The 25,627-nt window shown below is 37.5% G+C and overlaps 1 protein-coding gene across 1 annotated transcript; it reads left to right on the top strand.

Annotated features, from left to right (window-relative positions):
* Positions 1-17,027: 17,027 nt before the first annotated feature.
* On the top strand, positions 17,028-23,735 carry LOC104079354 (protein inscuteable homolog; the record flags this gene model as incomplete). Its single annotated transcript, XM_009581370.1, has 5 exons — positions 17,028-17,374; positions 18,412-18,757; positions 19,257-19,309; positions 20,973-21,096; positions 23,622-23,735. Coding segments are annotated over exons 1-5 (984 nt in total), but the record flags the coding sequence as incomplete, so codon positions are not given.
* Positions 23,736-25,627: the final 1,892 nt, after the last annotated feature.

The raw sequence follows: 25,627 nt of genomic DNA, 5'->3' as shown, positions 1-25,627 counted from the left end.
GCATGAACCAATCCTCCACAGCCCACCCACTGAACACCTTCCACACAGAGGGCCTTTAAGCCAGCAGAACACCAGCCTTGTAGGACTGTTAAGTGCAGTGTAGCATCCAAGAGCGGATGTGCCAGAAGACTACGTGAGGGGGAAGTTTGCAGGCACACAGCATCACCAGTGCTTTGTGTGTGCTATAAGGACTGAGGTAACAGAGGTGAAAGCTAAGGCAGACTGGCAGTTGCTTTGTCTGGAGTAGGGCCAGAGCTATATCTGATGCAGTTGCATCCACTCTCAGCCTTTGCTAGTGCTAGGGAGGATCAATCAGGCCCCATGTCTTCATGAGGTGTGGGAAACTGGAGTAAGAAAGCTTTGTTACTCTTTTTATAATGGTATACAAGAGTTCAAGCCATTTCTCCTGTTACCTTTGTGAACTTTCCAGCATCTAAAAATGATACTGCTCTCTGCTTACGAAATTAAATTTCAGTGTGTCTATGTATGTGCTTGTGGGAGAAACAGGGAAGGTCTTTGGGCAGTTCTGATGTTCTTTTTCAATTAAAATTTAGGACAGCATTTGGCTATCTGCTTTTTAATTTGACACAGCATAGGGATATGTACGATATACATTCAGTACACACTCTATTCATACTGCAATAGCACAGAAAATGTGATTTCAGTTTATGCTTCTAGCAAATCTGTGCAGGATCTCATGTCTCCAGAAAGAGGCTTAAAACTGCATTTGGAAGAAATAAAAAAGGCTCCATATGTTTCAAAAACTTATTGCCATTCTCTATCCTCTATACTTCTATCTTTTGTGGGCATTTTCTGAGTGATCCATTCTCTTTGAGGTTTGTAATTTATGTTTTACATATAACTCTCTCTCCTGCTGCTTCCTTTTTTCCCCCCCGCCCAGTCTCAAGGAGTGCTTTTGCATCACTGCTTTTTCCATTTTGTATACATGATGCTTTTGACAATGACATTTGAGCTGAGATTTTCTCAGAATTGCTTACAAAGACAGGTTACAAAGAAAACCAAAACTATGCAGGGAGGTTGTCCCTCCATTTGTATTAGCTTTGTATATACTTGGTGTCATGTCTCTCACTTTCTCCCCCTACTCAGCATTTCATCTGGACCCCCTCAACATGTGTTTGTACATGGACACATGCCCATGTCGTTGTAAAAGTAGGCTTATGTGGAGGCCTATATGAAGAATAGGTAAAGCCACCCTTAACGCTTTTCATATGCCTCTACATTGATTACCTGTTTCATACTCCGAAGAAATGCCTTTGGGAAAATGCGATCACCTAGGCATTAAATAAATCAGGAAAGATAAAACTGATAAGCTGGAACATGCATAATATTTCACAAATGTAATACAAGAATCATAGAATCATGGAATCATTAAGGTTGGAAAAGACCTCTAAGATCATTGAGTCCAACCGTTAACCCAACACCCCCATGCCCACTAAACCATGTCCCTAAGCACCTCATCTACACGTCTTTTAAATACTTGCAGGGATGGTGACTCCACCACTTCCCTAGGCAGCCTGTTCCAAGGCCTGACCACTCTTTCAGGAAAGAAGTTTTTCCTAATGTCCTCCCCTGGCGCAACTTGAGGCCATTTCCTCTTGTCCTATTGCTGGTTACTTGGGAGAAGAGAGCAACCCCCACCTCGCTACAACCTCCTTTCAGGTAGTTGTAGAGCGCGACGAGGTCTCCCCTCAGCCTCCTCTTCTCCAGGCTAAACAGCCCCAGTTCCCTCAGCCGCTCCTCATAAGACTTGTGCTCCAGGCCCTTCACCAGCTTCGTTGCCCTTCTCTGGACACGCTCCAGCACCTCAATGTCCTTCTTGTAGTGAGGGGCCCAAAACTGAACACAGTATTCGAGGTGCGGCCTCACCAGGGCCGAGTACAGGGGCACGATCACCTCCATCCTCCTGCTGGCCACCCTATTTCGATACAGGCCAGGATGCCGTTGGCCTTCATACGTGCTTTCTGCAGGTGTATTAACCTTAGCTTTATTTGAACCTATATATAGCCTTCAATCACTCTTGCACTGGAGTACAGCAGTGCTGCTTCCCAAATTAGTTCCTTAAATAATCTATAACTAGAAGTGAGCTTAGTTCTGTTTTATATCTCAAAGAGCTTTAACAATGAAAACAGCCCATTATCATCAGAGGTCTGTATACATCCCTGCAGCTTGTTAGGACAAGTTTTTCTACTTCAAGCAGATAAATGTGGTACAGATTAGCTAATTTACTACAGTTACATAAGAGAAGACATGTTAGGATTTCAGGCATTCTTTTATGTCAGAAATAGTCAAACTTTCTGCTAATAGGCAGCAAAGTGCTGCTGATATTTGCCTTAACACTATTCTCCAAACTTTTTTTTCTGGGTGCCTGTGAAGCTGTGGTGCCCAGAATGCTGTCACTGTTAGGCACCTGTGCAAGGGGTAGGCAAGTGGTACACTGAGCCGCATACTGGTGAAGAAGTGGTCGAAGGGTATCCTAGCTAATAGTAGTGTGACCCAGAGATTATTTAGCATGGCCTAGAGAATTCCTTTGAGAACTTCTCTTCTGCTGTGTTAGAACAGCAAATAGCTAGCGGTTGGAATATGAAGTTAAAATGTGTTAAAGGGAGCACTTTGTGGTCTAAGGAGATATTTGGCCTGTTATTAACCCATAGGTGCTGAGTTTTTGACTAGCATGGGTTTGCATATATGTGCACTTTTCATTGTGACTACAAGTTAAGTCTTGTACATAAAAACTGATCTGACAAAAAAATAAAAAGAAAAGGGGGCGGGGGTGTGGGGGAGAAAGAAACAAAAAAATTGCTCAGAAAATGGTCAGCCACTACTAGGTCTGATGTGTTAAACAGCATTTCAATATTTGGTCTGTAGTCTCATGGATCTAGCAATTACTTTTTTTCATATGAAGTATCATGGCATTTTATTTAAACTGTGTTTGTTTCTACGAGTGAGCATATTCATACAATACAGGCAAAAGTAAGAAAATTACTTAATTGGCATATGCCCTGCCATAGTTTCACTCCTGTTATCACCAGCCATCTTTCCAGGCAGCTGTGAAGTACAGGGAAGACTAGTTCTAGTAAGGTTATGCTTGATGGAAAATCCAACCACATATTTAATAGATCAAGGGTGCAGTGAAACAAAGGTGGTATTCCTTGAATACAGGAAGAGGATAGTGTCCCATCCCTCCCCAGTCTCAGTAGGACCAATGATGCTTCTATCAGTATGACTCTTCAAAGCCTCACTTATCGCACTTTGACCTGAATAGCACAATCTGGAGTATCTCAAGTCTTCAAAACTTCTGAGTTCAGGTCAGATGTCTGGAAGGTTGAGGTGGTGGGAAATGGTGGGAAGAGAAAAGCAAAGAAAAGCTCACAACTTTTGTCGTCAGTACACATCTGGCAAAATACAGACAGAAGATCTTTAATGTTGTTTTCACTGATTCAATTATAGGTGTAGGTTTGCACCATGTAGTGTTGATTTTTTTTTTTTTTTAACTACTTCTACATAGGTAATTGTATGTAATTAAAAGGTGGGAAATCATGGTGTTTTGCTTGTGCCTTCTATCATGGTGTTTCTAATGCCTGTTTTTTGACCAGCCTTAAATAGGTTTGTTGGCATTTCTTTTCTGCTGCCTACTGGAAATGGGCTGTCTTCAGCTTTTGTGCATAGCAGTAGTGAGAAGCAGGAAAGCAGGGCCACTTTCTTGTTTGGTTTGTTGGGGACGGCAGTGTTTAATGCCTGTCTTACTGGTAACAGAGAACAGAGGTACCTGTCAGTGCCTTTTGAAGAGCACGTCTATTTAAATTATTAGCTGTATCTTTCCCAAAATGGGAATTGCGTAATTGGTTCTTGTTTCTTGATTTCAGGAGGAAGGTTCAGTTGCTTTGTTTTTTATGGATAATCTCCAGTCTAATAATTAATTTAGTTTAAATGAAACTTCTGTGGGAAAGGGACACTGGAGAGAGAAACTCCATCTCCCTTCAGGTTAGAGATGGCCCAAAAAGCACAGTTTTGATCCTGCTTCAAATGTTTTCAGATTTAGGATCTGGATCTGAGGGCATTGTTTGAGTGCTTCCAGAAACAGGTGTCAGGTGAAAGGCGGAAGATGAATTGCGCAGCCTGTTGCTTGCAATCTGTGCCAAGTTAGTGCTGAGATTCCTGCCTGATTCTTTTGTATCAATGGTAGTTATAGAAAAGTACATTCTGCTTGAGAACTGATAAATATTGAGCGTGTGCTTTGAGAATTTTATGAAGTGATGAAAATCCTTTAATAAAGCTATATTGACTTATTTTTGCACTCCGGAAAACAGTAGAACGTAGAAATCACATAGTAAAATGAATCTACTTGTATTTGCTTCTCTATACAGTGAAGTAAGTTATTTTATTTTCTGGTTATATGATGGTAGCAGGAAAGGATTGTTAATCAGACACTTGACAAATACAGAGACTTTTTTCCTTCCTGTGAAGACTTTACTCTCATAATAGAAACTGACAAAGGGAAAGTAAAAGAGAATATTCAATGAATAAGCCATTTATTTTTTGTGTATCAGACGTATATTTCCCATTTGTGAGGAAGTTCTGTTATCCCACAGTAATTTATATGAAGCAAATTTCTTCAGCTAAGGCTGGTGACTGTAACAAACTTAATATTATGGAATATTTCTTTGCTTCCATTTCCGATACATTTTCACATCCAATTTGCTTGCTCTACTGTGAGCATTATAGCAGGACAAAAAACTAGTTCCGCTTAGCCTTTAATTGTTTTTTAATGCAAAATATTGTAGTCGCATAAAATACCCATTTATTTGTATTTGGTGCCAGAGGCTAATTCATTGAACCTGGGATGTATTATTGCAAAACAATGATGCTCACTACACTTTTTCGCTCCTATTAGCTGTTTCCCAGGTTCCTTTCATGGCCAGTAAGAGTTTATTAATGCTAAATAAATAATTAAGAAGGGATAATTGACTTATTTTTGTGCAATGATACCAGAATGATGCTTTTTTTCTGGAAAACGTCATTGTTCTGTTTTTAATGCACTGCAGAATGTGAAGCCTGCATACCCTTATGAATCATGGATAACTCATTTGTGCCAGAGATTCACTGACAGTGACCCAAACCCTGCTCTCACTAAATGAAGAGGAATAAATAGATACGCTGTTTCATCCTACTCACTAAGAAGGGGGAAAAAGAAGAGATCATTTTTCTGTCTTCTCTTCTTGTGAACATTTGTAATATTCTCTCAGTCCCTGTAAAACCCACCCGGTTCTATCCTCCATGGTAAGTAGTTCTTTTCACCTGCTCCCTTCTGAAGATGGAGATTGACACCTGTGCAATGGGGCTCTTGTCAGGAAGATTTGCTCTCTCCCTTGCTCCTTTTTTACATCTGAGATTACCAGAGTTGTTGTGAACAGCAGTAAGGTGAAAAGTCCTCGATAATGAATTATTTCCAAGGAATGAGCAATCTGCAGGACTCCTAACCCACTCATATTTACTTGCACCAGGACAGGAAATCAGGCTGTGGTTCCTTCCTCACCTCATTCAGTATTTTGAAGAACCCTCCTGAACTCTTGTCTTTTTCAGGTCTTGGAATCTAATTGCTTTGGATTTGATATTTTAATGAGACTGTTCTAGCTCAGGCATTCTTCACACTTCAGCTGTTGTCCCTCATTCAAAAGCAACTTTATGGTAGTAAAAATAACCACTCATTTCCTTTCTCCTTTTGCTATTTAGCCTTCAGAACTCTTCTCAGGATTGCTTTGAAAAACTTAGACTTTTGTCTTTCTCCATCAAACGTGTTACTGTAGCATTTGGAAGCTCCAATCAAGATCAGAACGCTGTGCACAATGCTCAGTGCAAAAGCAAGAAAGTGTCACTTCATACGCTAAGCAGAGGAGAGAGACAGAGTCTAGCAGGAGAGAAGGATGGCAGGAGGTGACAAAACTTGTCAGAACATTAGTAGGAAAGCAGAGTGGAGCCCAACATTTTGAATTTCTACTCAAGGAGTCTGTCCACTAGATCACTCTGCTGCTTTGAGTAAATTTGTTGTGGCTAGAGGGCCACACAAGCTTTAAGTAATTCAGAAAATACAAGTTTAGCTGTGTACAGCAAATGGAGTGCAAATATCTCCTGCTTCTGCAGGGGTGTCTCTCTGGCAGTGGCAATCCAACTAAGCAGTGGATATGCAAGCAGAAAGAATAAAATAGTAGTATCAGCAGAAGAGAAATTAGAATTTTGAAGGACATTCAAACGGCAGGAGTGAAACAGGGTCTTTCCCAATTAGATCAGAGCCTTAGACATAATCTGTTGTTTGGGAGGGATGTAGTGTGTAGAGAAGGGAAATGTCATGCACGTATGTGTGCATGTACACACACACATACACAGAGTAATTGGTGTTATTGTACCCTAATTTGGAGCATAAGGAAGGGTCCGGGTAGGGAGACTAACACACCAGGGTTGCGCTTATTAAATAGCCTTTTAAGAGCTGATTTGACTATTTAGGACTCTAGTCTAGTATATACTGTCAGTTATACTTCTTCCAATGAGACTTTTGTTCAGGAAAGCAATTTAATATGTATGAATACTATCTGAATTCAATAACCATGCAGATTAAAAGAGAAGAAGGTAAGAAATGCTTACTTTATGTAATTAGTAAGGAGTAGCTATTAAATGCAGTCAGGCTTAATTTTCAGTGCAGACAAGGAACATTAACCATCTAGTTTTGACTCTGTCACGTGCATGGAAACATATCTAAGGGAGAAACAAAACACAACTCCATCTACAAAAGGCAGGAAAATTACTCTAGGGTGCTGAACTTGCTAGCAAAATTTTATAGCTACTCCAAGTGGAAAGTAGGAAAACAATGTTTATATCTAAGGAGTAAGAGAGGGTGGAATAAGAGATAACTGGAAAGGAAAAGGAAGAGAGGAGAAATTCAGGAAAAATTCTAGTAAAGAGTAGCTAAATGTTTGGGATTAAATGGGAAATGGGATGCCAAAACATGAACCTGCCAAAGATGCATTGTACTGAATAACCTGCTATTGTTCTCTGTTAAGGTAACTTTGTTTTCCCTATTTTCCCTTTTAACAAAGAGGAGATTATACACATGGTAATTTACTAGTAAATATGGAAAACAGTAGCTATTAGACAAAGGGTAAAATGGGGAAGGGTAATGGCAAGAAAGCAGAGTTAGAAGTAGACTGCAAGTATTGAAGAAAAAGGATGAGTAACTGAAATCTCAAGGTTATACATTTAGGGGCTGAGAACAAGAAAGTCTGCAACAATTTGTAGCTCATTCAATGGAAAAAAAAAAAAATTAGGAGAAGGACCTATATATATTAGTTGATAATGAGATGACTGTGACTGCATTTGCCAGTAAGATGTGGTGATGAAGGCAGCAAGATGAGTCCTAGACTGTATGAAGTGAGATACTTCCGGTGGAGATAAAGGTGTACTAATGTCACTGTGCAAATACCTGTGAGACTTCATTTGCTGTCAAGCATGATAATAAAGCCTTTCAGTAAAAAATGAATTTTGCAGCAGCTACAGATCTACGAGGCTGTTTAGGGCAGAGGGAGTGGAAAATGACATAGTTTCATAAAAGGAACCTAAAGAATTTTTCTTATTAAGTCTTGCAAAACAAAAGCTGAGAGCTTGTGTTTTCTTTCTAGAAATGCATTGGAAGATAAATTCTTATTTAAAAGGAAGGATGAAATGAAATGGGAATGAACGGGTTCTTAAGAAATTTAGATCAGAAATAAGAGATTTCTAACTATTGGAGTGGTGCAATTCTAGAGTAGCCACTTAACAGAACACTTTTGAGCCCACAATAGATTATTTTTAGAGTTGATTTTTAAGCCATTTATGAAGAAATTCTGATCTGGTTGCTTCTGGTATCAGAAGAGTGGATTTGATGACATAAGATTTCATTTTTAGTCCTGTGCCTCCTACAGAAGTATATAAACATGTGCTTAAATATCAAATTTGTTTGATTAGAAACTGCTTTCTTACTTGAATGAGACTACTCAAGGTATTTTTACCAAGTCATTCTGACATTTGTGACACTGTGTTGCTAGTTTTCATCTTTTTAACTTCTCTGTTGAGGGGTTAATGTTCTAATGTGAAGCTTAGAAAAGCCAAGACCAGGCTATTGTTTTCTTACCCCTTTTTTGACAGTTTTAGCTAGAGCTGCTGTGCAACAGATGTGACTGAGGATCCCCAAATTTCTGTAGTCTCCTGAGCGATACTGATCTCATAACTCCCTGTAAAATGGTTGTTGCTTCCTTCATTAAGTAATCCAGGCTTTACTTAATCAGTAGGGTTAGGATCTTAAATGAGTAAATAGTAAAAGGTGAAAGGCTAATGGTGGTGCTCATAATGCATGTCATAACTCCTTTGAAAAAGGCACAGAGAGCTGTACTCTTTGTTATTAAACTACGAATTAAGGCAGATTTGGAGGAAGAAAAAAAAAGTTCAGTGAGGCACTGGCACTATTTTCATGGACTCTCATGTTAGTCTCCAAATTAGTCCTTGCTTGTGATTGTGTCTGAGCATTTCCATGGTCTATGGCCCCAAATTATTTCCAGTGTTGTTTTTCTCCTTCTCTCTTTCATTTCTATGTCTCCCTCCCTGCTAGGTGTTTACAAGGACTTATCTCTTGCAACGTGTTGTTCTTACAAGGCTATCAGGAATATTGTCCTCTGCAATTACAAGCGTAGCCTGAGCATCAGGAAGCCGTGAACTGGGATGAACTCTCTGGTTAATATCTTGAACACATTCTCTCCTGCTGTTGGCCTTGTTGACTTTTCTGTCACACAATGCAGGAAACATGCCCAGCTATTTCGGGGAGTGAGAACTTTGTGTGTGTGCTCAGTAATTACCAGTTTAAATGTATGCTGATGACAACATCCCTTCAAGATTATCAGCATACTTCAGTCACCAAGTTGGACTTAAAGTCCTGAAAGAAGCTGTAAAAATGTTCTGAGTAGATCTGCCTTGTGATGTTCCAACAGGCTACGCTGTTCTGCTTACATTGGGCTAAATACAGTCCGAAGTTATGGATTCTGTCACTGTGCACAAAGTTAAGACCCCTCAGCTCTGGTATGTCATTTTTCAGAAAAACTGTTTCATGTTTTTGCAAGACCTAGGCTGTCATTTGCAAAGAGAACAAGAGTGGTGGGATCTTGCCTTTTCAGCACTGCTTTTGTCTGTGCATTGGAGAATAGTTTCTTATTTCAGGACCTAACCTCAGATGGAGGGAATGGCTACTTCATCCAGCTCACCAAAGAGCAATTTGCCTGAGAAATGAATGGAATCTGCTTACTCACTGCAGAACAAATGATCAAGTAACATGCTGAACAAAAGAACCAATATCCTTCACAAAGTTTGGTCAGCGGATTTTTTTTTTTTTTTTTTACTTCATGTATAACTCTTCTGTCTATCTCACACTGATATTCTGTAAATATCATCAAAAATGAACAGGAGCTGATCAAAGAGAGAATTCATTGGATGGTCTTATCCTAATTTTTTTTTTTTTTGTGCAGAGCACAAAACTGCCATATGGTTTGGCAGGTTTTCTAAGTGAGGAATCTCAGCCCAGAGAACATCCAGAACATCCAGCTGATGGAGTGCATACTACTGCTGAAATGAACTTGCAGAGGAAAGCAGAGTTTAGATGATGATCAGTGTCCTGTTGCAAATGGGTTATCACTGACCTTCAATGGGTAATGCTCTCTTACACACAGACAGAATAAAAAAGGCCAATATTAAAAAAAAAAGTGCTCCATCACAGAGTTCCACTTGCAGAATTTGATAAGTTCGCCTTCATTTCTAGTTTTACCATGTGTTAAATGGAGATTAAAAAAATATAAGCATGTCAGTAACTCATACCAACACATTTGGATGAAGGGATCTAGGAGCAGTAGATTTATATTGACAGACCCCCACCCCTACTTCAACATGAATGGACTCTGAAGCAGCAGGGCCAGTGGGAGAGCATTTTTTTTCCTCATGTACCATATTGTCCGAATTGTAGAGTGGCTAAAATTGCCTGCTTCTAAGTCTGGTGGATTCCTCAAGTTGGATCAAAGTCCATCAAGTCTGATCTGAGTCCACAACAGTTTACTAACTCTGAATATGCCTATATCACAGGGTTCACCAAGCTAATTGGTTTTGGAAATTTTAGTCAGTTTACTAGTTTATAATGACACTACAAATGCAATTGCATTCTTTGCAATTATGAATTAATAATACTATACAAATATAAATTCAACAGACATATTTTAGTTGGTGATCATTGTGACAATATTAGCATACTGTTTGTTCAGCTTTGCCTGTAAGCAGGCCAATTAGCAGCCTCATACTGTCATTAACTTGCTGATAGCAGGGTTTATTTAGCATTTTCTTCCTTTCTGTCAGGAAATTATATTCTCTTTTACTGCTGTCTTTACTTTCTGTGAACTCCCGTGGCTTATGTGCTTGTTGAGACAGCTACTGTTTTAGCAATTTTATGTACCAGGCACAAAGTAAAAATTCACAAAACCAGTTTGAACTAGTCCTTTTGCCTTCTGACTATCCCTTCAGTTAACAGTGGCTGGAAAGGACCTGGCCCTACTTAAACTCTAGCTATGTAAAGAAAATTGATTTATGACAAGTTTATCCTAGATTTTACATAAGCTAATCAGCAAGCTGAATTGGTCTGTGATTTTGTATTGTGTCTTCCTTATGTTCTATAGTGTGCCAGTAATTCTGGGATGGTATAATATTTCCAGACATTTTTAGAGGGACAACTTACAGTGAGGATTTCTCAGAAAAAACGTAAAGATCTAAGAACATCATTGGTGCAGCACTTAACACTAAATGATTTATGTGGCCTTTTAAATAGGTGCGATGAAGCTATAGTTAATTTACACATCATACCTTACATATTACAAGTGTTTATAGTGTTTCTACTTTCCTTATAGACATTTCTATATGGGTGAATGCATAAGCTTTCACAAAATGCCGTAGCCTGACCACAAATGTTTAGTTCTAAGTTTCACAGGCTGGTCTTCATTTGATCTCCTTGCAGAAGTTGGATGGATGCTTAACAAAGCACAAGCTGTTTGTGGCTTTAACACACTTTCTCTGTAGTAGGGCTGATTTTGAGGAGGCCGGTGGTTTGAGTAACTCTATCATTCCAGAGTGCAGATGCCAAACTGAATTTCGTGGTACTGAAGTTTCAGTAAATGGCAAGGAGGGACCATGGTTGGTTTCAGGTCAGGTGAAGAGACTCAGAGATATCAGTTAGCAGAAAAGTAGCAATTTTGAGGTGTCCGTAGTCAACAAAACAGTTAACTTATCAGTATTGTAATAAATTTGTATTTTACTTGTGATCTTTGAGTAATTCTGATTTTGTTACCAATATTTATTTATTCTGCCCATTGGCATGCTGCTTCCTGAAACTAGTGGTAATGCCTCTATTACTTCTGCTGCATTTCTTTGTGGTTTAAACCTACTCCTAAATTAAATGGAAATGTTAAAACGTAGAAGGGTGATCGATGCTGGCTAACGAGTTCTGCCTTCCACAATACACTTCAGGATATCTGGCTGACGACAGTGCACCTTTCCTTAAGTTGTTTTGTTTTGAGAAATGTTTCAGGTTGTAGTTTGCATTATCTGTTACTGACTTCATTTGGGGAAATTGTTAGACTTTAGTAATTGTAATGATTGAGTAATCATTGAGGCAAATAAAAATACCATTTTAATATAGTCTGTTAATTTTTTTTTTGAAAACTAGGAACTAACTTGCTTTTATCAGTGTTTTCTAAAGGTTTAAATAATTCATACAAAACTCATCTTTTGTCCTAGTGAAGTTGGATTGTTTATGTTCTACTGGAAAAGAAGAATGTAAAATCAAGGGGGGAAAAAAGAACACAGTGCAAATCATCTGGCTAATCCTTTAGTTTGCCACATCAATTACAAATACTAGATATTCATAGACCTCTATTACCTTAGGAATGATCTACAAAACCAGTGTGTTCACTTAAAAATCAGGAATCTGATTCTCAGCTACCTTAAAGATATTTTGTATCTTCTAAGCTAGCTCTCTAGCTAGCTCTATAAAGTTTTGCTAAAAATCAGTGCAAATACAATATCATGGATCTGTAAGGCTCTTTTACGCAATTAATATTGAGTAAAGCAACTTGAGGATAAATAAGAGTCGTCTCTATGGCTCTTCACTAAATCCTTCCACTGAGAGTTGAGTTCTGCTGTCCAGTGTATTGATGTAGAAACTGGCCCTGGGTATGTTGGGTACCTATGAATAATTTTGAAAAGATGAATTAGAAAAAAATTAGAGAGGATTTATGTTCAAAGAGGGGGCTAAATCCATTCAAGAAGTTGTTTGTTGCCAATTAATTACCTACCACTAATTAGAATAATAAATTTGAGCCCAGTCATAAGTCTTGGCATTGACTTTCACCGTAGGCTGTACTAAATGCTATCATTAGGATTGGTAATAAATCTGTCATAATAGGTGAAAATGGATAAAAAGGCTAAGAAGCCTCGAAAACATAATTTGACTGAGCAGAAGTCTTTACACTTTACAAATATGACCACTGGGATTATTCACATGAATTGATCAGCTCAGACTTCAACACAATGTTATAAAACATGAAACTTTTGCACTTAGTGAAACTCAGTGCTAAAATGGAGGTATAACTCTTTTTCATCATAATATTTGCAATTAAAAAAAAGAAGTGTATGTGCTGCCAGTAAGATTGTAGTGGACAGTGCCAAGCTGGAAGTTTTAAACAAATGATCTAGTTATTAATTCTTCACTTTTGTATTCATGTATCACCAATATGAGATAGAATTGACATCTCTAGATGTCAATCCATCTTGTCTATCCTAAAGATCTTGTGATTAATTAGTTAACAAACTACTTACTAGAAGATAGAAAATAGTAAAAAAGAAGAGAAATGTTAGTGACAGAACTCTGAATGTGATCTGCATCTTTTTAGAAATTTAAAATGGGATTTTTTTTTTTACGTGAGTCTTTCTCCAGGATGAAATTTCCCTGCATTGTGTTATATAGTGCAGAGACATCTGTATGAAACAAGGTCTGAGCATTTTTTGAAGCAATATACTTTTAACATGCTGTTGCTCTAAGTTGGTTTCAACCAGTAACACCAAATTATATTGTCAAAATAACACAATTTTTAGAAGACACTGTTTTTTTGGCAAGCGCACTAGAATTCAGAGTATTCAAATTGCTAGTTACTCAAGTTCAGTTGAGTGCTCTTGAAAACTTCATCAAATATTTTACAACCTCAATTAAAATAGAATGACTTTGAAGAAATGCTGCAGACTTTCTTTTGAATTTTTATTTTGCACTGAATTATTTTTACTGCTATTTTTACATGAAATGCTGCTTTTATAGTGTAGAATCTAGATAAATTGCTTTTTTGTCAATATGCCATGACATACTAAATTCAGAAATTCTAACTGGTGGGCAACTACTATCTATATACATCAGGATCTCTGCCAGTTACCCAGCTACTGTTGCTCAATCAAACAGAACTGGGGAAAATCACACCAGTAAGGTCCCTTATGCTCGAACCATTCTTGCTTAATGTATTTAACAACCTGAAAAGTAGTTATAATAGCAGGACAACAACACTTCTGCTGATGCAGAACTGTTTAGGTTAATTTAAAATAATGTGCAAACACAAAAAGTCTCACAATACTGAGTCACTGAAATGTAAAATGCCAGAAGAAATTATATGTTAATGAACATTATGTGAGGAGAGGAAGGGAACTGAAGAACAATTTCTTTCATCATACATATGGAATAGCGAACTATAAATTATGTATTATCACTCATGGAAAAGATTCTGAAATCAAAATAGGTAGATTTTCTGAAAAGTAAAAATGAAACAGTTCTCTGGAAAACACTTAAGTAAAAGAGAAATTTAATTTTGGGAATTCTTGGAAAATAGGAACAGTGCAGAAAGTGTAATTCAAATGTATAAATCCATATTTACCTGAATCTTGGATATTGCGTGCTGTTCTTGCCATCGCATCTTAGGACATAGGAAAACTGAAAAATGCTTTTTGAAAAGGTGGGGAGAGTAAGTGGATGATCAGAGGAGTGGAATCACTTCTGCATAGTGACAGACTAGATAGACTGAGTTTCTTTACTTTGGAAATGAGATAACCGAGAGAAGATAGGGTAGAGCAAATAAAATAATGACTTACACGAAGAGGGTGAATGTGGAATTGTCATTTCAGTAACTCTTAGCATACAAGAACTAAAGAGCTTGTGTTAATATCTCCAGGCAGCAAGTTTAAAACAAACAATAAGACACATTTTTTCATACAAAAAATAATCAAACAATGTGAGACACTGCCACTAGATGTTGTAAAGGCCAAAAGTTTAACTGAGTTCAAAAAGGGGATTAATGGATAGTTTTGTTTCATGAATTGTAAAAACATCCTGCTCAGGCACAACTTCTGGCTTAGGAAGTTCCTAAACCACTAATTGCCAGAAGATGGGAAGGAGGGGTTGCTCAGCTCTTGCCATGCCTCTTATAATCTTCCCTTATGCATCTCCTAATGGCCATGTTGGGAGCAGGATAATGGGCTAGACAGATTTTTTCTTTTTTTTTTTTTTTTTTTTTTTTTTTTGTCTGGACCCATTATGGCTGTTTTTATTTTGTAGGCGTAGATAGGTTGTTTTGTTTTGTTTTTTCAGTAATGGGGAGACAAAATGGAAATTTTCAACTTGTTTTTGGAGTTCAGTAAATGCTGTCTGGAATATGACTCTTAATAGCTGATTAGGAATGATCACACTTTTTGCTTTCCTTATTTTAACATATAAAAAATTAGTCTACAAATTAATCTGCTGAATGCTTAGGAAGATTTTCTCTAAATACAGGGAGATGTAGATGGAGGTGAATCATTTGTGTATTTCACTTGAGTAATCATGATATATGTGTATTTTAAAGAATAATGGGTCAGAAAAGCTGACATAGTGAGCAGCGGGAGTTTTCTGTGGTTCTTCTGTCTGAAAGGAGATGAATGGTATTATTTTTGCCATTGTTGTGACTTAAGGAATACTAAGCTTCAATGACAGAACATCCTAAATTCTACAGCTGTACTTCTGACAATTGGGAGGAACAGAGGCAAACAAGGAGAGTTTCTTTAACATCTCTACCTTTTTTGTACAGCTCTATCGTCCTTTTTTTTCATTAGAGTGAAGATTGGCTTTTGGGATTAAAGGAAATATGATTTTTTTGTTTTTTTCTGACTAACCTTCTATTCTAGGTTTTTTCCATGTGAATTTATAGTGTAAGAGTTTATTTGTACTTACTAAACAGAGATTTAATCAATTATCATAATGCACTTTAGAAATGAAAAAGACATTACTCTGTGTCAAATGAGTTTATCCTGTACTGCATGCAAACTATGCACATCGTTATAAATCATGGTCTCAAACTTCTAAAGTTGTTATTTTTGTTTATTAGGAAACCTTGCTTCAGATCCAAAAAGGCAATAAAGAGACTACACATAGCAAGAAGAAAGTGAGCCACAATCGATCATGAAATGCAATTACGCAATATTCAAAGCTGGGTGGAATAAAGACCTTGAATAGCAGTAGCCTGTAAAGTTTAAAATTAAAAGTAGTTTCATTGTATATGGTGAAAAGGGGGATTGGATCAATGAAACTGATCTCTTGTATCTTGTTTGCTGTTGATTTATATGAAATTATACTTGAGGTGAGCCTCCTTTTCATATGTTTGTTAATAAACTTGGTAATTTGTGGAATACTACTTCAGTGGTCTGGAAGGAGATTTCTTGAGTTCAGCGGGTGCTCAGTGTATAAATGGAAGCACAAGAATTAAAAAGGCCTTCCCCCTGGTCATCTTTGGCTTGGCTAATGTACTTGCAGATTTTGTTCTAACAGAAAGGCTTTATATAACAGCACAAAGCATTACTGCTGTGATGCTGAGTTGCAATAAATCAATATCTGGATTAAAAGAATGGGGGCTATAATACAAACTTTCGTTGTCCTTTCTGGTATAGCATCTTATAAAACTGCAGCGTGTAGCCAGAAGGCTGACAACAATCCACTACACTGTCAGATTAGCTGTAGGATACCAACAGAAGTTTGGAAAAAATAGTTAAGCCCAGTCTCTCGTGCTTTCACTTAATTTCATTTCTTCTTTACCTTTCATCTTCATTTCTTTGGAATCTTTTAATATCAATCCATCTTTCACTAGAGGAAGACATACTAAAATTTTGAAGTATTTCATGTTAAGAAGACTTGCCAAAAATTAAGACTGAGTCTTCAGCTGATGAAAACTGTCAGAAAAATTATTTTATTCATTGTAGATCAGAAATCTGAAATTCTTGCTGAGTAAAGTGCCCCTTTTGGCAGTGTGTTGTGCATGCGAATATGACATTTGTTGGTCATGCTTGTGTTTATAAATTCTGCAGAAACTGTTTTAGACATATAAAAATCAAAATCTCCTATGCTATGGAGACTTGCAGTGATTCTTTGAACTCTTGGCCTCCTACTTTGCTTTATTACCAGTGAATGATGTTGCATTGAGCAGGGATATAATGGGCCTAGTGAGGGACAGATATTGGTAAAGTCAGTCTTTAGCACTGCAACCATGGTTAATTTCAGCAACCATCACTGAGAATCTTTTAAGCTGAATCTTTTAAGCTTTTGCATAAAGATAAAGAAAACTTAAGTAATTTGAAAATACATTATGGCTTTCTTTTTAACAATAACTTCTTTTTCCCTTAGCTCTACGTAACTGTCTTTTAGATTTATATATATTTTTTAATATATATATACACATACACTTATTATATATCTACTATTGATAGTAAGAATGTTTTATATGTATATTTATGTATATATTTACCGGAGGAACTGGTCTCTTGTGAGGATTGGGGAGGGGAAATGTAAACTGAAATAATCTGGACCTACTGTTAAATCTGAAAAAAATTTTGGACGGATGATTTCTGGAGATGGAGAGTGTCTGTTCTGTCCTTGGTTTGGAAGCAAAGGTCAGATGGGACCCCCCGGCAGAGGCTCCTTCCTTGGGGAGCTCCCTCCTGCAAAGGGAAACAGAGGTCCAGCCTTAGGTGTGGTAGGCGAGAGTCAAAATACAAAGCTGCTGGGAGCCTGCATTTTGTGCAGATGGTCTGAGAGACTGCAGGAGGAAGCAATGGGCCAGGCAGGCCTCAGAGAGAGGGAGAAATTTCCAGGGAGTCAAAGGGATCAGGGTGCTGCCACTAAGGAATTCCCTGAGCTAAATGAAAAAAAAGCAGAAACCATAGCCTGTCTGCAAAGACAAAGTAGGTAAGGATGAATCCAGTTGTGTAAACTTTGCTCTGTCTGACCTAGGGTCCTATACCTGACCTTTACATACTGTTAGATATAACGTTCATAACACTAGTAATGTCTACTGAAACCCGGCTCTGTATGTGTGTATGGCTGGGGTGAGGATTAAGGGGTTTTTATTAGGATCTGGGCACATCACTACAAGAAAAAATTCTAGGCAACTCTACCTCAAGGCTTTGGGGAACTCAGGATGCCTCACAAAGATGAGCTCAGAACAGCTCAGTATAGCTGCTGTCTCGGGTACCAGATTTTACTAGCTGGAGGGTGCAAGGGCACAAGATGCAGGCCCATTGCCCTTGTGTCAGGGTATACTCCTCAAGGAGTTTCTTTCAGCCTCACTGGTTAACAGCATATTTGCTGTAGTGCAAAAATGTGCTTTGGAAGTCAGATGTGCAAATTGTACAGAGAGCAGTGAGAAGGGAAGCTAAAGGACTGGTCAGGAAGTAGAATCCAGTTGAGATTTAAGGGATTATGATACGGCAGAAACGGATATTGCTGACAGTATTGTTCACTGTCTTGGTTTGGCTGTGTCGATGTGGGTGGAAGGGCTTTAGAGAGATGCTGCAAGGTAAAACTTTTTCTGTTAAGTGTCTAATAGGCAAAGTGTCTAGAAAAAGCTGACAGTACATTCCCATAAACAACAAGCAAACACATCCGTAACTTCATCATATTAAACTCTGAATGTACAAGAAACATTTTCCCCAAAACGTGTAATCTAAACTTCTCCTGTTTACTTATCTCTAATCTCTACTGATTTTTCACAAATAATTTTATGGAAGAGATGTGGTGTAAAGGTGATTAGAAACCCAAAACCTGCGTTTGGAATAGAAAGCTAAGGATGTCGCTGTGTTACTGCAAGCGAATTGTTTGTTCAGCTAGTTGCCCTTTGTCAATCAACTGCAACCTGGTAGGTGGGTGTAACTATGGTATTACTGGTGGTTATTCTGAGGTTGTTTTGCTTTATCTCATTCTTCCTTCTCTTTCTCTGCTTCTAGCATGCACTTAATTCAGGTGGATTCCGTTCAGCGATGGATGGAAGATTTGAAGTTGATGACAGACTGTGAATGCATGTGTATTCTCCAGTCCAAGCCAATTAGCATTGAGAAGGATGAACAAAATGAACTTATTCTTTCCTCACAATATAGCACATGTGATAACTTACAGCTGCTATTGAAAAGAGCTTGGATCATAAGCACGGAGTTGACCAGGATTGCTCAAAAGCTGGAGAAGAATAGATGGCAGAGAGTCCACAGCATGACAGTAAGAGTCAACTGCCACGTACGTTCCATGATAAATGAATACAATACGTTCACCAGAAATTCTTCAGAAGAAATGCACCAGGTAGGATGCCTTACCTGATGTCATGTTTGCTTTTAAAATTTTTTTAATTGTAATAGTTAAAACTTACTTTAAGCAATCTGTAAGAAATCCTTACATATTGATTCTGGTCCCTTGTTTAAGACTTTCTAATGCCTTTTCAGCTATGGAAACATTCTTGACTCATTTTGGATCCTATTTTATCATAGGTCTGATTCTGAATGTTAATAATGTTGACAAATTATGTTGAGAAATGTTTTGGTTTTGAGGACTACTGGACTGAAGTAATTAGATGCCCCATGTGTGAGTTCCTTTGCTTTTACAATGTAGAAAATACTACTTTTTTATTAACTTCAGTTTTATCTCTACTCGTTTGATGCAGAAAAGTAAAAAAAGGGTGTCCATATGAAATACTTTTCTTGAGGGTTTTCACCTAATAACAAGCATTATTTATTTTTAAAAAGCAATTGTGTATATGGATATTGCTTTAAAACCACTTCTTTTTTTCTCCCTCTCTCTGCAGTTTGAAAAACTTTTAATAGACAAGTGTTCAGAATTTACAGCATTCACAGAAAGGTAATTTAAATTTTCTAGTTGAAATATTCATTTTGTTGTTTTATTATGTTGTGGAATTTTTAATGAGAAGTACAAATCTACTAACACCCTCAAACGTTTGAACTAGGCCCCCGCAAGCTCCGAAAGGCTTTCTAAATGTTAGCCTCTGGTGGGTGAAGTGAGTTGCTTTTATCTAAGCTGCATCCTAATGAAAGATGGGATCTGCTGTTGCGCAAAGAGCCTGGCATAGACACAAAGCTGTGCGTAAGTGGATTTTTCAGGGCTTTTAGACATCAAGGGAGAAAGTCTAGCTCTAATGATATCAGTGACAAAGTTCCCTTCAAGTTCTGTGGAGCCAAGACTTCAGCTAGTGTGAAAGCTTACGTTGCAAGACTGTCGTACTACTTGTTCCTGTATGCACATATCCATGCATTAGTAAATCAAGCCCAAATAAATACACATTCCTTTAAATTGCAGTTGTAGGTTTACTCAGCTCTGTGCACTCCAGAATGCTGAGAGTGGAAAATAAGAATCTCTTTATAATTCTTCCTATGATATTTCCCCTGCCTAACATAAGTTATCTTGTTTCCTCCAGCACAGTTCAATCAGTCTTTTTCGATTTACATGAAACACTGTGCAAGTCATTCTGCTCAGGGGATCATCAGGGGAAAAAGACACCATGTAATTATCAGGAAAGAACATTTCTTGAGCACTATTGCTTTTTGCCAAACCCACACAGCTCAGACTTTACTTTTATATTCTACTATGAGACACACTGATGTAATGAGAGCTCTGATCTCGTAGTGTCTGCACCAAATCGGCACTCTCCCTCCTTGTCTGTTTGACAAAAAGTTGATATAGGAGGGTAAAAGACAGGTAAAGCTGAAAAGGGAACCTACTGTGTAGGTGGAGACATTGATCAACCAAACTATATCTTCCATTACAGTGGCCTGCCTGCATGGAATATGTTTTGACAACTCAAATGAATGCACTTCTGTGAGGAAGTATTAGTTATTTCATTTGAATTGTATCACCTTTATCTCATTTCTTCAGTTACAGCCAAATATCACTGGTTACAGGATAGTTATACTAACTCCGTAAAGCTGCTGTATGTAATCTTTCTGCATAGAAGGACAAATTTTACTTTTGAGTATGCTGTTTAAATTTAAATGAACTTTACTCATCTGGGCACACATTCATTTTGGGTCCTTATCCTGCTATCTTTAAACTATGGCGAAGAAGGTAGAGAAATGAAAATTATCAAAAGCACTTCTTTGTTCATGAACGATGGATGGGTATACGCAGCTGCATTTGAAATGCAGGCATCCTAGAGTGACTGTAACTAAAAGCATAAGTGGAAAATAGCAGAGTTACACTGGTATAAACACAGCAACTGCAGCAAAATTTGGCCTGCAGTCTGTGAAGGAAATTGTGATCCCAAAGTTATTCATTAATGTCCACTGTTGTCCTTTGATGGTATACTTACTATGTGTAGACAAAGCTGTGATTAAAGCCTGGTGTGATGCTAATGGCACAAAGACAGAGTGTCCTCATGTGAACAGTTGAATTCCTGTTATAACCCCATTATTTACACAGAGGTCACCTGTGACAATCAGCTTGATAAAACAATAGTTGTCTGTTGCATCTTTTTTCCTTCAACCCTTTCATTTCTGTTTCTTTTCAGGTGCATACAAACTGAGGATGAACAGATACTGAAGGCCATGAAATCTTGTATTAATGAAACACTCACTACAGTTGCTCAGTATTTTGGCCAGTTAATAGAGCTGGTTTTAACACAAGAGGCACAGGTTAGTTTATAGTTTAAAAAAAAAAAAGTCTTTCAAAATTGTTGAATCTTGAGGAAAGCATCCATTAAGAGGAGGATTATAATTACAGCTCTCAATTTCAGCAAACTTACGATCAGCAATTCAAATATCTTGCAGAGAGATTTAGGTGTTTGTATTCTCAAATTCTCCAATAACCTCAAATCCCAAACACGATGATCTTGTGGCTCAATATGTTACTTACTTTTCCTGATAGGCATCCTTCATTGCAAGGCATCTGATTTCTGGACAATATCTTGTTAATAAGACCTCTGGACACCTTTTCTCTTCCTTTCATGCAGATACTGCTTTTTTTTTAGAAACCTTGAAAAAAGTCTCTCCTGTTCTCAATGATTGTCATTAGAAGTTTAACTTTTTAGAAGATGTACATACAGGAGGTATATTTTTACAGCACACATTTTAACCAGTGCATGTCTTACACTCTAGGAAGTAGTGATAAAATACAGTGTTGTGTACAGGTTATACGTGTGTGTGTGTGTGTAACCTTCCACAAACAGTGCTGTATCATTGCAGGCATGATGCATAGTTTCCAGTGGTGATTAAATGTAGATAAATACACTGAGTAACTAGGCTGAGCCTACAAATGCATTGATTTTTTTCCATTAGACCATTCTTGAAATAGTAGCAACTTGCAAGTCTAACCAATCTATCTTGGCTTACACTGGTTTCTTTCTTGAGATCTCATTAGTAATCCCTTTGCACCCTCTAATCTTCCTCAAATAAAAAACCCCAAATGTAATTATGCTCAATTAATTTGTCCATATTTTGGAGGTGATGTTATGCTGAAATTTTACATTCTCCCTACAGAAAAAGAGGAAATGAGAGGCTTAGTGAAGAGGAAATAGTTGAATAGTATTTACTATGGTGCTAAACCAAAATTAACACTTGGTATTTGTTAAATTCTAATGTACCTTGATGCATTAAGATAGAAAAAAAAAAAAAAAAAAAAGTTGTGGCTCTTTCAGAAACATCCCTTATAGTTTTAAAAGATTATTGCTAGGAAGTGAGAATCTCTAGAATACATTTGCAGAATTACAGTCAAACTAACAAGCTACTTGGCTAATGCGCTTTCATTAGGATTTATGAGAACTAAATGAATTGCCACATATGAGTTGAAGTGTGTAAATAAATTTGCCTATTGCAAATTCAGTGAGTAGGTTGTGGTTGTTTTGATGCTTATTCTTTTTAATCTGAAGAACAGTTCTTCACTGCTAATAGTTCTGTCTTTGGGCACTTTGACACCTACTGGCACACCTGAAATCCTAGTCCCTTTTTCTTTTAAGGTAGCAGAATTAATTACTCTGAACCATCTCATGTGTATTTGTGTGGCTGAAGACTTAGATTAGAGGTCATTAACAAAAACATTTTTAGGAACAGTTTTCTGAGCCATTCAGTTGGGCTGCGTGCCCACTTCTGCCATACAACCGCATTGTCTGTAGGTAGTTTGCTGCTCTGGAGCAGACTAAGTGTCTGTGTGAGAGGCCAGAACTCTCAGCTTAAATTGTGTACTCAAGAGCTTTCTTTTCTAATCAGTGCATCAGGATTTTATTCAGGACAGGTTCATATCAAAATGTGAACTGATAAGTTATGTCTTTTATGGAACATTTTTCTAAGGGAAGATGCTAAAGGTGGGAGAACACAGCCTCTTAAAGGGAAGATAATTGAATTTTGTATCAATAGCAGAGTAAAATATGGGATATTTCTTTGCACTTCTTTCAAAGTTGGATTAAATATAAAAATGCTTACCACCTTCCTCCTAGCAAATCTGATTAATTCTTCCTCTAATGATTGTGTGTACTTACAGAAAGAGTAAAATTAAATAAACTTCATATGCTTCTGTCAGCTGTGTTTCTCTGAAGCTGCAATGGCACACATGCAAAAGCAAGATAACTATTTAAAAAGATAAAAATATTTAACCTATTTCATACATTGGAGAAATAAACTATATTTCTCTACTAAAATTCCCTATATTGGTCAATGATATTTTCTGTGTATACTGAGAATAGTGATGAACCTGGAGCCTTAGAAAGTAGTGTTAGAAAGGATATAGCAATATTCCTTACAAATAAGGTGGAAATCTTGTATCACCTTGTGATACAGCTTCAGCACTAAGACAATTAGTTGCCTTCTGAAAGTTTTAGTTCAGTCCCAGGCCAAACCCAGTAATAATTTACTAAATATCTGAAGAGCTCTTTATTGAAAGTTCTCACACACATACCTGTTCTCTTATTCTATTCATATTGATTTTTAAATATCACTATTCTTGGTTACATCTATTCAAAGGAAATGATAAATGTGTTAAAGTGTTCAGTTTGACTCCTGCCCATGGTTTGTGGGTTGTTTTTTTTTTTTTCCCTTTTCTTTCTCTGGGTGAGAAGTAAGATGATATGGATTAAATGAACAGGACTTTCTACTCCATCTTATCTTTAAATATAACACTAATGTTTTTCATTGGAAGTAAATTATGTTTATTATCTTATGTCACACAGAACCTGCTGAGACAAATAGAATTGTCGGATAATGTGTACATGACTGAGACAGCGATTAGTAGTTTATTCAGCCTTACCCAGGAAGGTGCTCATCTGTGCCGTATCATAGCTAAGGTAAGGGGATTTATGCATTAATCCAAAGTAAACTAGTAATACAAATGAGTTATTTTACTTAACACAGTAGTGGTTGCGAGTTTTGAAATGTACAGTACAGGATGAAATTCTGTATTTCAGAAGACAATCTAGGTTAAAGAAAAACAAAATTTTCTTTGAGAAACTATTTTTTTCTTCTTTTGCCGCTTTTTGCAAGCCTTACTTACAATTATCCTATTAGATTAAAAACACAAAAAAGCCTCAAAAAAAAAAAAAAAAGCCCCAAAATCTTTAATTCAATAAAGCTCAATGCCTGTGCAAGCAACTGCAGTAGGATGGTAAGCTCCAACAGGCTTCTGGGCATTGATTCAGCTACAGTTGTCTTTGTGCCACCTGATGTATTACCACTCCCTTCAGCATCTTGGGCATTTTTTTTAGTGTCTCTCCTGACAGTATTTTTTAAGTACCAGCCACGGAAGTGGAGAGAAACTTTACAATTGGCCACGCACATGGCTGACAAGTACGCAGAGAAACAGCAAGACTCTTCAGCTGTGTGTACAGAGGAGGTTAGAGATATGATTAAAGGTGTAATTTTAAAAATACTTTGCATCCATTATCTTCCTTTTACAGAGGAACCTCATTACAGTTACTTTTAGCAGTGTGTGTTCTCATTCACTGAGTAGTTGATGCTAACTTTTGGTATAAACGAATCATTCTGCCAGGATCAATGATACTGGCAATCCCTGCAGAGTTTGCACCTCTGAGGACACTTGGATCTTGAAAAAGTGAGAAAGGCAGGGCATTGTGTGAGGTTGAGGATAGGATAATCACATCCACAGTGTATATAGAAAGAAGAAAACCTTTCCCAAGCTTCTGCTTGTGGAGTGGTGTGCCAATCCCCTCTTCTGCTCAGAGATGAGGTTAAACAGCAGCATTTAATTCATTTTACTTCTGATCTGCCTTTAGATGGATGTTTGCACCATAAAAGGTACTGCTCTGTTCTGCAGGCTGCAAATGAGGTAGACTCAGAAATGTGTAGTGGATCCTGGCAATAGCCTGAGAGGTTTAATTTGTTCTAAATTGATATTTGAGCTCCACTCAGTGGTGTCCAAAAACAATGTTAAAATGTTGAATACTGAGGAAGTGCAGAACTAACAAATTGAGGAAAAATGGTCTTGTGCTTTTTATCATTGTGTGAATTCCATAACAGTTTAATTTAGCAGAACAAAAGTCTGACCTTCCATAAATCACTAAATTAATTTATAGCTAAAACCTGGATGTGTCACAGGTTTACAAGTGAGGAAATGCATCCCCTTATGCAAAGAACCCTAAGTGGCATTTGGTTGCCAAATTACAGTGGTGACTGCATCGCCTGTCCTGTGTCTCTCTTTCCTCTGTGCACTGAAATACATTTGTCCCGACTCACCATCATCCTTCACCCTCTCTATTGCCTCAGTTATCTGCATCAGTGAGCAAGGTGGCAGAGGAATTGTAACAGACCAGAATTTTGAATTCAGTCACTTGATTAGTTAGCTATAACAGTGAAAGTGCAGGGTGATTTTTTTTTTAAAAACAACAACAACAAAAAAAATCTGGAACTGCACCCACTCATTAAGAGGGTGAGAATGGATTCAATTTTTTTAAAGGTCTCAAAATCTCCCACAGATACAGAAGTGCCTTGAGAGTTGTCATTATCTTTGTAAAAACTAGCCAGAGAAGTGGAATATTTGTTTACAGAGAAAGCAAAACTCAACAAATTTGTTCATGTAAACTTGAAGTCTTAATCTCCATGGCAACGTGTGATCTTGTGGAATGCCACTGTTAGCTTGGGACAGGAAAAAAAAGCTATAAATTACAACTTTAAAGCACACCAAGATCTTGAACATGCAAAAAAAGAACCATGATAATATTGT

This window comes from Fulmarus glacialis, unplaced genomic scaffold (assembly GCF_000690835.1).
Source record: "Fulmarus glacialis isolate BGI_N327 unplaced genomic scaffold, ASM69083v1 scaffold39037, whole genome shotgun sequence".
NCBI lineage: Eukaryota > Metazoa > Chordata > Aves > Procellariiformes > Procellariidae > Fulmarus > Fulmarus glacialis.
The sequence above is the reverse complement of the archived record's forward strand: the minus strand, read 5'-3'. Positions and strand labels throughout refer to the sequence as shown.